Raw genomic sequence first — 15,032 nt, forward strand, 5'->3', positions numbered from 1 at the left:
AGGAATAACAAAAAAAACTTTTTAAAAAAAGCACTTGTGTTGTGGGAATGGGTGGTTCTGAATATATCTAAACTATTTTGGACAAGACAGAAAAACTCTAGACCAAACTAAAACAACTACAGTGAAAGTTTTAATTCTAAGAATGACTTCTAAAAACATGAATTTAATATTTTTTGAAGAATATTCCAGATAGAAACATAATTACTTCATTCTTTCATCTATTGCAGAAAAGCCAATTTGTGTGACTATTAGGCCAAGTTTCATTTTCCCAGGAAGACTCCTTTTTCCACAAAACAAGGAGTGCATTGTGGGGGGCTGGAGGGGTGGGCGTGTTGCAGCAGCAACTTTCCCTTTGCTAAAGGAGAACCTAAGGACAAAGGCCAACTGGACATCTACATCTATGTATCCCACATACAGTTCTTTTTTTTTTTTTTTTAAGATTTTAATTATTTGACACAGAGAAAGAAAGCACAAGAGGAGGAGCGGCAGGCAGAGGGACAGGGAGTAGTGGGCTGCTCGCTGAGCCAAGAGCCTGACTCAGAGCTTGATCTCAGGACCTTGAGATCATAACCTGAGCTGAAGGCAGATGTTTTACCTACTAAGCCACTCAGGTACCCACACACACATTTCGAGTGGAACAGTTCAAACTGGGATCTTTTCATCCAAACTTTTCTCCTCAACCTGTGTCTCCTCCCTACCAACCCGATACTGTATTTCTCAGTTCTGAGTTCCTCATCCCTCTCTCTAGCTAATTCATTCCCTGGAAGCAGCGCCAAGCCCCCACCTGAATCTGTGCCCTGACTCACTCAACACAAGATCTACTGAGGGTCTACCATGTGCCAGCAGCTATGCCAGCTGCCAGGGATATAAAAGTAAAAAAACCCAGACACTGTCCTGATCTTCATTAAGCTTATATTCTGCTGCAGAAAACCAATATTAAATGAATACTTGGCCAAGTTTTTTTTAAGTACTAGTGTTGTCAATGCTGAGAAGATAATGTGCATATTTATGCCACAGAGAATATAACTGAGACTTAACAGACATGGGGGGAGAAGAGGGAGCAGTTGGTTAGGGTGACAGTCTCAGAAGCAGCTACATATGTACTGCTCAAAGCACGGGAGGGAGGGTGCTGGTTACCTGAAAAGCAGGTAGAGTGGGGAGAGGGTGGGTACAGGAGAAGCATGCTACAGGGAGGAGAAACAGTGTGGGGAAAGGCACCAACTGGGCAAGGGTTCTGAGGAGATATGGAGCTAAGAGGCACCCACTGAAGGAGTGTGGTGACCTGGGAATGATCTGGCAAAAACTGAGTTGAGACAGATGCTGGTGAGCAGTGGAAAGGTTTTAAGCTCTGGTTTGAGAGTGAACAGAAGGTGGGGGTTAGGGGGACAGGCATAAGTGGACTGACAGAAACCAAGGTGCTGTGTCCAGCTCTAGACGTGCAGAGTTTGAGATGTGAGGGATACCAGTGAAGAAATCAAGTAGGTGCACAGACATTCAGGCCTGAAGTTCAGAAGGGGGTTCTAAGTCGTTGATAGACACAGAAAGTTCTTTGGACGTGGGTGCTGGGTGACATCATGGAAGGGAGAGACAATTCTTAAGAAGAACACATAATGAAGAGGAAGAGGGCCTAAGGTGAAGAACTTGTATATTTAAAGAATGCACAAGGGGAGATCTGCCACAGGGCACCAGGGAGGCAGGTAGCAAAGCAGTAGGTGAAGGAAAGAGAATGTTTCACAAAGTAGGGAAATATGTTGTTGGCACCCACAGAGCTGGGGGAGATAGAGCCAGATCTTTTGCCACTTATTAGTATGAGCGATTGGTGGGGTAGCTACATTAGAATAACGAGGTCAGAAGCCTGAGAAAGGGAGGGAAGAGGATAAGATGGTGTAGGAAACTTGAAGAAGTCTGTGAATATAAGGATTGGGAAGTGGAGAGGTAGGAGATGGGAAGGTACATTCCAGGGAGATTTTGTGATTGTTCCTTTTTTCTCCTTCATGTCAGAGTTTATATTTTTACAGTAAAACTTCATATAGAGATAGAGGCAGAGAAGTTCAGGGGACAAGAGTGGTCCTGGGAAGACTGGATGATTGACATACTAGGGCACCTAGTTGGGGCTGGCAATCCATTTCAGGTGTGGATCTGCATTTGAAAGAAAAGGGGCCGTTTGCTCCATGGAATTCAAGAGGGAAGAAACAAAGGATAGCATAGCTTATGGAATATGGCAATCTTCTGGCAAGAAAGGAAGGCTTGGTCATTTAACGTCTGTTGATCTCTCTTTGATTAGGAAGCAAGTCAAACAGGTGTGAGGGGAACAGAGGGTAAATCAGTGGCTGGGAGTGAAAGAAATAATTGTTGGAAACAACTGAAAAGCAGCTAGGCAAGGAAAAACTGAGATTGCAAGACAGAGTCTCTCAAATGAAGCTGACATCTGGGAATTAACAGAGGTATCCATTTCCTGCTTTTTTTTCTTTTCTAGCAAACTCATTCCTCAAGGCTTGACCAATAGTCTTCCATTCTAGGAGGACTTGCCATTGTAGAGGAAGAAAAGGTTTTCCTCAACTCTCTTTAGGTCCCTGGCTGGGTCTGAAAATTAAACTAACAAGAGAGATTAATGGGAGAAAAGCATGCATATTTATTTAAGGTAAGTTAAGGGAATGAATACCCAAAGAAATAGTTACATCTGAGTATTTTTAAAGCTAGGTTTGATGAAGAATGGGTGATCATATAGAAATCAGATAAGTCAGTGTATGAATTTAAGTGTAGAGAACTGGAGGATATTTAGCAAGACCTGTCTGTTCAGATTCTTCTCGGAATCTCTATATCTTTGGAGATAAGGATGCTCTTTTTGTACAGGTTTGGGGAGAGCACCTCTTGCATGAGGGTCTTAAGACCTGCTGCAGGGGAGAAGAGTGGGAGGTCGGAGAGAGCTTCCTGCTTCTGCAGTCTTCTCAAACTCCTTCAGCTTGAGATATTCAATATGCTGGGGTGCCATATACTGGGCAGGTGAGTCCTGAACCCCATCACCATCTCTCTACCACAAAGAAAGAGTGGGTCACTCTATTGTAAGCTCTTATATCCTTCTATTCATGACTCTTAAAAAAAAAAAAAAAGAACTTAACACATCACTGTGTTATCTGCTCAAGTGTTTTTCTCCTCAACTAGGCTTTAAACTCACCAAGAAAAGTAACTGCTCAGGTTTGCTCATTGCCAGATTTTAGCAGTATCTCAACAAATGACAAATGGCAGCAATGAAAAAAAATTGAAATGTCATTTCTCCGTTCCAAGGGTATTAACAATATCGAACAATGATGGGGATAAAAAGAAGGATATATAAGTGTTGCTGAAAGGTTTACTTTACATTAACAACAAAAAACAAACATTTCCCAGGGAGCTAGAAACTTCTAAATAATATGTAGAGAAGGAAGTGTCTTCAAATTAACCTGAGACAATAAATAATCAACCACAAGTGCTATGAGGGATCTGTATAGTGGCAAGCAAGATGGATAGCTGATATGAAATCTTTAAGTCTGGGTTTTTTTTAATAGAAATTTCAATAGAGGTTTTGCATCTCCTCAAAGCTTCCTTTTAGCAAAATTTCCCTATAGGCAACCCTTTATCATAAAGTCTGCTCTTGTAACAAAAAAAAGCCATTCCAGCAGCAGCAGATTGGCTTTCAAACACCTCTGTACCCACCTAATAACACAATTGGAAATTCACAGTCACATATGGGATAGGGGTGGCCAACTGGCTCCCTCACTCATACTTTATGTCTCATTTCCAATTATATTTTGCACTTAAATTACAGGAATCTTGAATCCCTGGTTTATATGTGCATGTATGGAGTGTGTACATATACATGTACATGTAAATATATGTGTATGTCCATTTATATGCATGTATTAATGCAGATATTTACTTATGCATTTAATAAAAATATCTTTCTAAAATAATTTATTTAAAATATTTAGTAACAGAGAAGCTCAAAAAAGTAAGTAAAAAATTACACATGTCACTAAGAAGAAATTTCATCATTATCATCTGCTGAGCATCACTGCACCAATTTAAAAAAAAATTTAGGTATAATTGGCATATAACATTACATTAGTTTTGGTGTGTACAATATAATGATTATGTATAGTGAAATGATCACCACAATAAGTCTACTTGACATCCATTATCATACATGGTTATATTTTGTGATACTTAAGATCTACTCTGTTGGCAACTTACAAATATGTAATACAGTAATATTAACTATAGCAGCAATCTATTTTTATAGATTTCAGACAGAAGGATAGACCAATGGATAAACGGATGGATGGATGGTTGGATGGATGGTTGGATGGATGTATAAGTAGGTAGACAGGTGATCAGTGAAGGCACAAATGAACAGATAAGTAGCCAAAAATGTTTTTTATGTTACAAGATATTGAATAATAAATGGCATTTATTTTACTGGAACTTAAGAGAAGAAAAAGAAGTACAAATGAAGGATTGTACTTCCATAATTTGTTCACAAAAATATTTTAAGATTTCCTTATAATTAGGATTACGAAAAACATTAAATGTGGAGGTCATTATTCTTAATTATTTGGTCAATCTGAGATGATAGCTTTTAACTCCCTGCTATGAAATATTAAGAGTCTGAAACATTTCCTTTTATCTTCCTTATTCACATCTACCTATTTTTGTTAATTTGTTTTTATCATTAACAAGTTTGGTAACACTTTCTTCTGGCTTGGTAATGACCATCCCCACAATTGTTTCATCTTAGTGTATATTAAAGTTAATTCAATGATCCCAGAAAGGAAGGGGTTGGAGGGAGGGGCAAAAGGGATGAAGGGGGTAGGAGATATAAGTTTCCAGTTATGGAATGAATAAATCACAGAAATGAAAGGTACAGCACAGGGAATATCGTCAATGGTATTGTGATACGTTGTATGGTAACACATAGTAGCCACACTTACGATAAGCACAGCATAACCAATAGACTCGTTGAATCGCTATCCTGTACAGCAGAAACTAATGTAACACTGCCAACTATACTTCAATTAAAAAATAATAAAAATAAAATAAATTCAATGAGCTTTTTCCATCTGAGGCTAAACTTTTCAAACTAATAAGTATCTTGTTTGTGCATAAGTATGTCTCTGCAACTTTTTAAAACTGGATCTGATTAATATTACTAAATACAGGCAGCATTTGTGATGATCTTTCTCAAAGAATTTGTATTTATGAAACATCTTATCTTAAAATCTGAAGATACTGGGATCCCTGGGTGGCGCAGCGGTTTGGCGCCTGCCTTTGGCCCAGGGCGCGATCCTAGAGACCCGGGATCGAATCCCACGTCGGGCTCCCGGTGCATGGAGCCGGCTTCTCCCTCTTCCTATGTCTCTGCCTCTCTCTCTCTCTCTCTCTCTGTATGACTATCATAAATAAATAAAAATTAAAAAAAACTGAAGATACAATGCTCAATCCATCTTAATATGTCCATATTTGGGTGAAATTTGGGAGAGAGTACAAACAACATTATTATTAAATTATATTAACATTTGAAATGTTTCCAACTCACATCGCGTGTAGAACATAAGCCTTCACTATTCTCTGGACCCAAGAGTTTCTTCATGTTTTCCTTTATGTTTTCTTTTCTCTGTTGTCTGAAAGCTTTCTCCTGATCACACAGAGCCATACTGAATCGGAGGTCTGGGGATGAACTGTATATAAAACAGACAGTCATGAGCCAACATCCCCAGTAACCCTGTTATAAATCAATCAGTCCCAAGTAGCTACTGATACATGCTCATTGCTCCCCTCAAGTCATTTCCTAGAAAGGGACCCGAAATAAGGGGATAAAATCATGGCAGTCTTAAGCCTCATGTTCCAAGGCATGTTTCCCAAAAATAAAGAGTATGAGATGTTTAAAAAAACAGACAAAAAAACAAACAAACAGCCCCCAATAAATTCATCTTATCATGGTAAAGACTTTATCTTTTAGATCTGTTTGGCACAGTATTTCCCACATTTCCTTGACCAAGAATTCCTTCCCTGGGCCCTTCATCCCCTACTTCTTCATGACAAAACACTAACATCCCAATCTTAATGAATTGCCTTGTCAACAAGATGTCCCCCCGCACCCAAATAAGTTATGGCTGGAGGATTTCAGAACCCTTACATGTATATATAACCCTTCCTTTCTAATAATGGCAGCAGCCACTTCTCAGAAACCTATACTATGCCAGAAACCACATTAGATATATAGGTATGTATCACTGCAGAAATTATGGGAATGGATCTTATACATTATTATACAATACATTATTTTTATAACTCCATATCACAGATCAAAAACACTGAAGTTCTTATTGGTTAGGAGCACAGAGCAAATATGTGATGTATTTTCCACAATGCAGCAGCAATGCCTCACAAATGAGACAGGTCCAATACTGAACTCTAAAACCAGCTACTGAATTTAAAAATAGTAAAAAAAACAAACCAGAACAAGAAAACCTAGAAATCTATGTTGTAATGTGAATAAATCCAAACATAGGAAGCAAGAATTTCACTAATAGTATACCTCCTTATAGTATACCTCCTAATAGTATAGCCTCCTTACTATTCATAAAAGTCCTTCCCTTCAGAATCAATTAAGTTGAAGCATCATTTAGATTCAGTGTATTTCTTCCTTGTGAAATGTAGACCAAAAGAAGAGACTTCATTGCCTCTGGGCTATGTACTCTGTAATGATATTTGATCATTACAAATAATATTTTAATTACTACTTCTCAAAGGACAAATACAGATAACTCACAAAAGAGTATATATGATTAAAAATGAAAACCAGTAGAATATTTAGCTTCATTAGCAAATTTTTAAAATACTGCTATTGTTAATAATTTTTAAATTTAAACTCAATTAGCCAATAATAGTACATCATTAGTTTCAGATGTATTATTAATAATTTTTATGAAATATTTGAAGTATCTATTTTCCAGTACTTGGGGGAAAGGCAAAGTAACAATGTTATCATATGTTCATTTTGGGAATATAAATCTGCAAAAACACTTTGGAAGTGCTTTAGTGATGAGCACCAAAAATAATAAAAATGTGTATTCCTTTTGACTAAGTAACTCTATTTTTGGACGTCTACTTTAAAAAAATTAACTGTAGGGCTCCTGGGTGGCTCAGTCAGTCAAAGCATCTGCCTTCTGCTCAGTTTGTGATTCTGAGGCTCTGGATTGAGCCCCCGTGTTGGGCTTCCTGCTCAGAGAGGAGTCTGCTTCTCTCTCTGCTTCTCCTGCTCATGCTCTCTCTTTCTCTCTATGTCTCTCTCAAGTAAATAAATAAATAAAAATCTTTAAAAAATTAACTGTAAATTTTGAAAAGATCATTTAACCATATCATCCAATAATTTTAAAAAATCGTCAGTATATATTAAAACATTGGATTACACAGTTATTAAATTTGATTATTGAGGCTTAGGAGGAAAAGAGGAAAAAAGGAGGAAAAGAGGTAAGAGTGAATGAGCATTTTTTAAGTCAAGTCTTAGGGTAAACTCTCTATTATTTATTATAATATATTAGATTGAGTACCTTCTAACCATTTTAAGAAATAAAAATCTCATTAGCACAGTTGTCTCTGTTAATCTACCTCAATTGTGTTTCCTTTTCTGCTCCTTAGAGTAACCATTACCTTAGACTTGCTCTTTACTATTCCAATGTGTTTATTTATAATTTTATAGTATATATTTACATCGCTAAGTAATATATAGAGTCATTTTACATGTTTTTAATTTTTTTATAAATGCTATCAACTGTATGTATTCTGCAATTTCTTTTCCATGGAACATTTTGTTTTTGAAATTCATATAAATAGATATAGAAATAGAAAAAATTCTGAGATGCCTGAGTGGCTCAGCAGTTGAGCATCTGCCTTTGGCTCAGGGTGTGATCCACGAGTCCTGGGATTGAGTCCCGTATAGGGCTCTCTGCATGGAGCCTGCTTCTCCTCCCTCTTCCTGTCTCTGCCTCTCTCTATGTGTCTCTCATGAATAAATAAATTAAATTAAAAAGAAATAGAAATAATTCAAACATTTTTACTACTGTGGAGTATTTCCATTATATGATTATAGTGTAATTTATGTATCCATGCATATTGAGGTTGCTTCTAATTTCTGTAAACTATTACAAACAGTTTTACTATGAATATGTGTTACACATGTGGAAAATTTTTCTGTTTCGTATTAAATAAAATAATACTTTTTCTAAAGAACATCTCATGAAATCATCATCATATGCTTATAATGCACTGTTTTCTTATTTTACAAATGAGTAAAAAAGTGATTAAAAATCTTTCAACTGTTAACATAATTAGCAAGAGGCAGATTTAAAACCAGGGCTTCTTATTCTGGAACTCATGCTCCTTATAATATACTATGATGATCACTCTCTTATATTAAACACAAGGAGTATGATTTTTAAAAAAATCTGTGAACAGAGCAATGAACAAAGATGTTTAAAGATATTAGCAAAAATATGTAAAAGAAAATTTTAAAATGTTGAGTAATTTTATAAATATAGTAAGAGAAGTTTGGTTCATTTATTTCTTCTTTCGTGTATTATCTCTAATTTTCTTTCTTTTTTTTTTGTATTTGCCAACATATAGCATAACACCCAGAGCTCATCCCGTCAAGTGCCCCCCTCAGTGCCCATCACCCAGTCACCCCATCCCCTGTCCACCTCCCCTTCCACCACTCCTTATTCATTTCCCAGAGTTAGGAGTCCCTCCTATTCTGTCACCCTCACTGATATTTCCCACTCATTTTCTTTGCTTTTCCCTTTATCTAATTTTCTTTCTTGATTTTATTTTATATCTAATGGAAGACATTCCATTGAAAGTTTTTTCTTTAAAGGACATTTCCATTTCAGCGTCAAGACAAACACATAAAAATAGAGTTTGATTAAAGTTCATTATAAACACAGTAAATTGCTTCTGGACACATGTACCTTATTTAGTTGAGTTTTTTCCTACATTTTTTGATAACTATGTTTTGTTACAGCAAATTTCTTTTACATAATTAGTCCTAATTACAGCAATGAAGATAATTTTCCATTAAGACAAACAGCATGACTTCCTTGTCAGATAAAAATTTTTCTAATCTCATGCTAAAATATACCACTTTTAAGCAAGAATCAATACAATGCAGAATAACACAACTCAATTGCTAGGACTATCTTTTGATACTTCCTGACATATCTTGAGGGACAGTGGTAATTTATGTAATAATTTACTAAGTTGAATCAACATGTTACTGGAAACAAAATAAGAGAAAGAAATACTAACCAATATCAATGCAGCCATCTTCATTCATTTGGCAAATCACATGAAAGAAGAATGTTATGTATTTGGGTAAATTAAATGTGTACTATTTACTTTGGTAAAACCCACTTCAACAGGGGAAGTTCAAGGAGACCCAGAGAGTTTGAGGGAGGTGAGATGTAGTGAACTCAGTGTTAGATCCTGCTAATACTCCAGGCAGGCTTGACTCCCCTAAGATGCGCCATTTGAAAATAAATAAACAATTTTCCAACATTTGTTTTGGAGACCACTTTGAAAGAGCAACATGCTTCATGGAACTTTACTACTTGTAGTCCTACTGATCTCCATGAATAAAAACAGTCTCAATTTTCAGTTTTTCATTTTTATAGCTTCCTGTTTAGTTTACTTTCATGTTTTTGAATATATATCTGAAACAACAATGAAGAATAGGCTTAAATAACCGTATCTGTTCATTTCTACGGGAAATGAACCTGAAGGAGGACTCTTTCTAAAAGCCCTTATTATTGACCTTCTAAGCCCTAAACTTTAAATAATAAAGACCAAACTACAGGAAAATTAAGTAAAGATATTCAATTTATTAGTTTTTAGTGCAGTAATCATTAGGGAGGAGTTAAAGAAAAGTATAATGTGTTTTTTATGTTCAAAGCTGTCAGAATTATTTCATATTTTCAAAGTTTACCCTTTAACAATTAAAATAAGTCAGCAGATCACTCACAGTATTTTCCACCCAATGAAATATAATGCACTTACCAAACTTCAAGAGACATTTCCAGAAACATTTCAGTGACCTAGAACAGATGTATTAATCAGATTAGGTCATAAAATGGATGTGTGTTACATATAATGCAAACAAGGTCAAAACAATTTTTAAGTGACAGGTTATTTTTAACCTAAAAGAATCCTAAAACTAAAAGTAACGAAGTTTCATGAAGACCCTAAATTATGAATGCATTTCAATAAATATATATATATTGCTATTTTTTGTGATATAAATCTATTTAATTGGTCATTTTAGTAAACATAAGAATTGCCTCTGGTTAGTTTTTCCTCCTTTGTTAAAATGAAGTAGTTGAGTTCTACAATCATTATGTGTGAAACATAAAAACTGCCTGAGTGCTAAAAACTATGAAGATGTTGTGCTTATTTTTCAGGAACTCCCCGTGGGTCAAGAAAGCCTAGCATTTGTGCATTTATGACAAGTGTGGGCTGTAATAAACTGGAGACAGAACACCTATCCAAAGTGGCAGCAGGACCAGAAGCCAGCTCCTGTGACCAGCTCAGGAAGCATCTTCAAATGGGAGGTGGGTCTCAGGTTTTTATTTTTCAACACTGTGTGAGCCACCCAAGTTTATGGGAGTACCCAGTTCTGCCAACAGGACAATTTTGGATTAATGGAAAAGACAGTGATTAATATCTACAGAGAAAAAAGGTGTATTAAAAGGTATCTTTCCAGAGACTATATATCTGTTGTATGGAAAGATCCTCTCAGTATTATCCCTGTCATTAGTTAGGAATAATGTAATTTTATATTTTTTTAAAAAATTATTTAAATGCAATTAACATATAATGTATTATTGATTTCAGAAGCAGAATTCAGTGATTAATCAGTCTTATATAATACCTAGTACTCATTACATCCTGTGCCCTTCTTAATGTCTATCACCCAGTTAGCCCATTCTCCCACTCACCTCCCCTCCAGGGACCCTCAGTTTGTTTCCTATGATTAAGAATCTCTTATGGTTTGTCTCCCTCTCTGATTTCGTCTTGTTTTATTTTTTCCTCTCTTCCCCATGATCCTCTATTTTGTTTCTTAAATTCCACATATGAGTGAGATCATATGATAATTGTCTTTCTCTGATTGACCTATTTTGCTTAGCTAATATCCTCTAGTTCCATCCACGTTGTTGCAAATAGCAAGATTGCATTTTTAATGGCTGAGTAGTATTCCACTGTATGTATATACCACATCTTCTGTATCCACTCATCTGTTGATGGACATCTGGGATCTTTCCATAGTTTGGCTGTTGTAATTTTAGATTGTTGTGAGAACCAAATGAGAAAATGTTTTGAAGGCTGCTGCCTAATTGTAAAATGGTGCTATAATTTTTATTTTATCAGTTAGCATAGAATATAGTTAGAGTGAATCTGTCCAATACCTTCAGATGGAACTCAGATATGCCTCTTAAAAGGTGAAGAGGATGTTTTTAGAAGCAACACAAAATGATATAGATTATTGGCTTTGTGTTCTTTTTAGTTTCAGAGGATGGAAAAAAACAAATTAGAAGCTTTCCAAAAGGTTAAAGTAAGTTCATGGCTAATTCTCAGGACTGCATTTTATGAGTAAGAAAAAGGTACTGAAATCATCTGTACAAGAATTTGCCTCTCCCACTAAACTGTAAACTTTATCTTACACAAATCTCTATTAATAGTTCACTACACAATTTGGTAAATAACACATAATCAATAAATACCTATTGAATTACTGTGCATGTGTGCATGAGGGGAGCACACAAGGCAATCTTTCCTTGTCAAGAAACATTTCGTTGCTGCTAAATATAAAATCATGGGTTGGTCTAACACAGACAGCGGTTCCAATGAAATCCTATGACCTTTATGTATCAAGGCAGCATATCAAATTACTTTTAAGTTAACAAAATATTCAAGAATCCTGGTACAAATAGAATTACACATGCCCAGATGAATCAGAGTTCAGTTTTAAGTCAAAAAGGTGACTGGCTTCTAAACAATTAACATAACTGCTTTCTACCACGCTCAGACCATGTCCCAGAATATCATGTCTACTCCCTATTTCTAAATTTCAAATAGAATCTTTCCCAAAGAGGGCTTGGAAAACTTTATAGTGAATGAGGTTGCTTTGGATATTTAGGGAGAAAAACAAGACATGGGTAAAACATGGTCTGTTTTTTCCCCAAAAAATAGATATAAAAGCTGGGGTTAAATGAGACTAGATTTATTGTTTCTATCTCCAGAGGACAAACATATCACAGAAGAATGGAAACTAAAAGAACAATGTTGCAACCCTTTGTGAAGTTTTCTAACAAATGGAAAGATTCAAGGCTGAAATGGGCTTCCTAGTCCAAGGTACCGCGTCGTGACACACTTGAGAAAAAGATGGCTCCCCCAACTGGCAGGTCCCTAAACAATTTAGATCTTAAGATATTCAATGTCTAGATATATCTAATGTCTACCTGTCCTGACAACTTAATAAATAAAAGGAAAAGCAACTGTGCTATGTTCATGGTCATATTTGTCTTCTGCATAGAATATCTACATCTACCCACAGTGCTTCTTGGCTAAGACATTCATAATCCTACACTGATTGATAAGACTTTCTAAATGAAGGCAGGATAAGAGAAGGGAAGACACTGGATTTTCCCACCATGTGGAGCACTACAGAATGTGTTGTGATGGGACTAGTCAGATGGGATCCTCACTTCCACGTGTTGCCCAAGTGGATCACCCACCATCTGAAGGAAATTTTAAATTCTCCCACTTGATGTGCTACACTTAGACATGCGATGAAGATTGACATTTACAATCCCTCCACACCCTTTGACCTGAAACACGTAGTTCAGATACAATAGCCACAAAAACATGTACTTCCTGTGAGGCATTAAACAAGTATTGTAAATTCCTTCCCACACACGGCATCATGGTCTTCCACATTGCTTGCAGTATCAAAGCAGTTTGAAGGAAAGGTGACCAAGTCTCTCTGGCTCCCTCCCCCTCCCCCATAATGCTTAGCTAGAAGCCAGACAAATGAGAAGAACTCCACCTCTTCTAGGAATTATAAATGTAAGAAGCAGGCTGTACTCATTGTACATTCTTGCGAAAAACAACAATCTCATCTTTGAATTCCACAGTGGAAAGCAATTTGAGATGCTTACAATGGAAGCTGTACACCTGGGAGGGAGAAGGTGAGGACCTAGAAGAAAGAAACTATATAAAAGAAGCCACTTTAGATTTAAAAATAATTTTTAAAGTATTTAATCCACTAATTCTCTCGCAAACTTTTCAAGGTCATTTTGAAATGATAAAGATAAAGCAACAAGCATAGTGACTGGTATTGAGGAGGTCATTTAAAATTATTATTACAAAAAGAAGCACACAAATGATTTTAAACTTGAGAACCTGTCCTATTAGTAAAGAGCTCTTCAAGTATGTTATGCCTTTGCTGATCAGTATACTCCAGCATTTACAACCTTTACCATCAATAAAACATTATTTTGAATTCTGATCCCTCCTGACTTAATGTCCTCTTTTCCCCTCCTTGATGGACAAAAAGAGAAACTGATCACCATGCAGGTTCAATAATCATTTATATCTTTTGAGTGAATTACAGAATATTTTCTGCTTTATCTGTATATACCTGACCTGTACATGATAAAATTAAAGTTGTATTTAAAAATAAGGGCCACTTTTACTAAAAATCATGTTTCCATACACTGCAACTCTATCCAGTGAAGAAGGAAGGGAGATGGATTTAAACACGAGGTAATTCAAGTGTAGAGTGGAAATCACAATTCCACCAAGACAAACCAGATCATATCTAGGCAAATTTTGCAAGTTTAAAATTCAATGAGATACTGCTAAAGTCACTTTTTAAAATATATATGATGTTTATTTTTTTTTAATTGAGACGTAACATTTAACATTATATTAATTTCAGGTATATAACACAATGATTTAACATTTTTATACATTGCAAAATGATCACCACAGTAATTCTAGTCAACATATATGATTTGTTAATTAAAAAAATTTGTATTTACTACCAGGAATCATCTAATCCATTCATCCAAGAATTGTGGCCCCCTAAATATCCCAAATGGTCTTAAAAGATTTGAAAGATTAAAAAAATACATTATTTGCCCTATAGTCATGTTCCACTCTATCATGCAGGTTTCCTTCTTACATTTGAGGATGATCTCTTTCTCCTTGATATAAGGTCCCTTTTCCGTATGTAGAAATTGGAAATTCTAAACCAGATTTCCTAGAGCAATATTATCAAACCAAAATGCTACTTCTTTTTCTACAAATGGGAAGTTCTCAGACTCTAGTTTCTCCTCTTAATTTACCTTCATAACTCCTGTCTGAGCACTTCTCAGGTTTTTTGTATTTCCCATAAGTGTACTCATTTATCCATTTATCCAAAAACGATTCAAGCACCTCAGGTGTATCAGGCTAGGTATGCAATAGTAATTAAAGTGAACATATTCTATTCCTTGATGGGAGTTAGGTCTAGTAGAGGACCCAAGGAGACATAGCATTCTAAAATGCCCTATAATTTAAAAGTTATAAATTAGGAAAGTGTCAAAAAAGACTCACTTAGGTTTTCATTGCTGGCACCCCCAAATAAAAATGTGTTCTCTCTTAAAGCCAGGAATGCCTGACCTCTATGTCTGAACTCTGACCTGCATCCATCTGCTGGCATTCACATCTTAGCCAAACATCTCCCAGACTTCTCATAAAAGTATACAGTTCTCTTGTTTCCCTTTCAAGCTCTGTTTTGTCTCATTCACTTAACTAAATTGTAGCCTTAGTCTTCATAGGTCAATACAGTTTCCCAAAGAAAATCATCCTGACACTTCACATTCTGAATTCAGCATCAAAACTACCATCTTTTTAAAGCTTTGCCATTCTCTCTTCTATAGAACCTCATTAATTTTCAAATT

General features: G+C 35.9%; 1 protein-coding gene across 10 annotated transcripts in view; it reads right to left on the reverse strand.

Moving 5' to 3' along the window:
- The window catches only part of PLA2G4A (phospholipase A2 group IVA), a 150,685-nt gene that overhangs the window by 64,545 nt on the left and 71,108 nt on the right, over window positions 1-15,032 (reverse strand). For all 10 annotated transcript variants that reach the window (XR_012033085.1, XM_072830847.1, XM_072830845.1 and 7 more), the window contains 2 exons: window positions 10,087-10,124; window positions 5,573-5,714 (listed from right to left, as the gene is read on the reverse strand). Coding sequence is in view for 9 of the 10 variants with exons in the window: in XM_072830847.1 (XP_072686948.1) it covers window positions 5,573-5,714; window positions 10,087-10,124 (180 nt within the window). In the remaining variant the exon portion in view is untranslated. The remainder of the gene's footprint in view (window positions 1-5,572; window positions 5,715-10,086; window positions 10,125-15,032) is intronic.

Source organism: Canis lupus, chromosome 6, assembly GCF_048164855.1.
Source record: "Canis lupus baileyi chromosome 6, mCanLup2.hap1, whole genome shotgun sequence".
Taxonomy (NCBI): domain Eukaryota; kingdom Metazoa; phylum Chordata; class Mammalia; order Carnivora; family Canidae; genus Canis; species Canis lupus.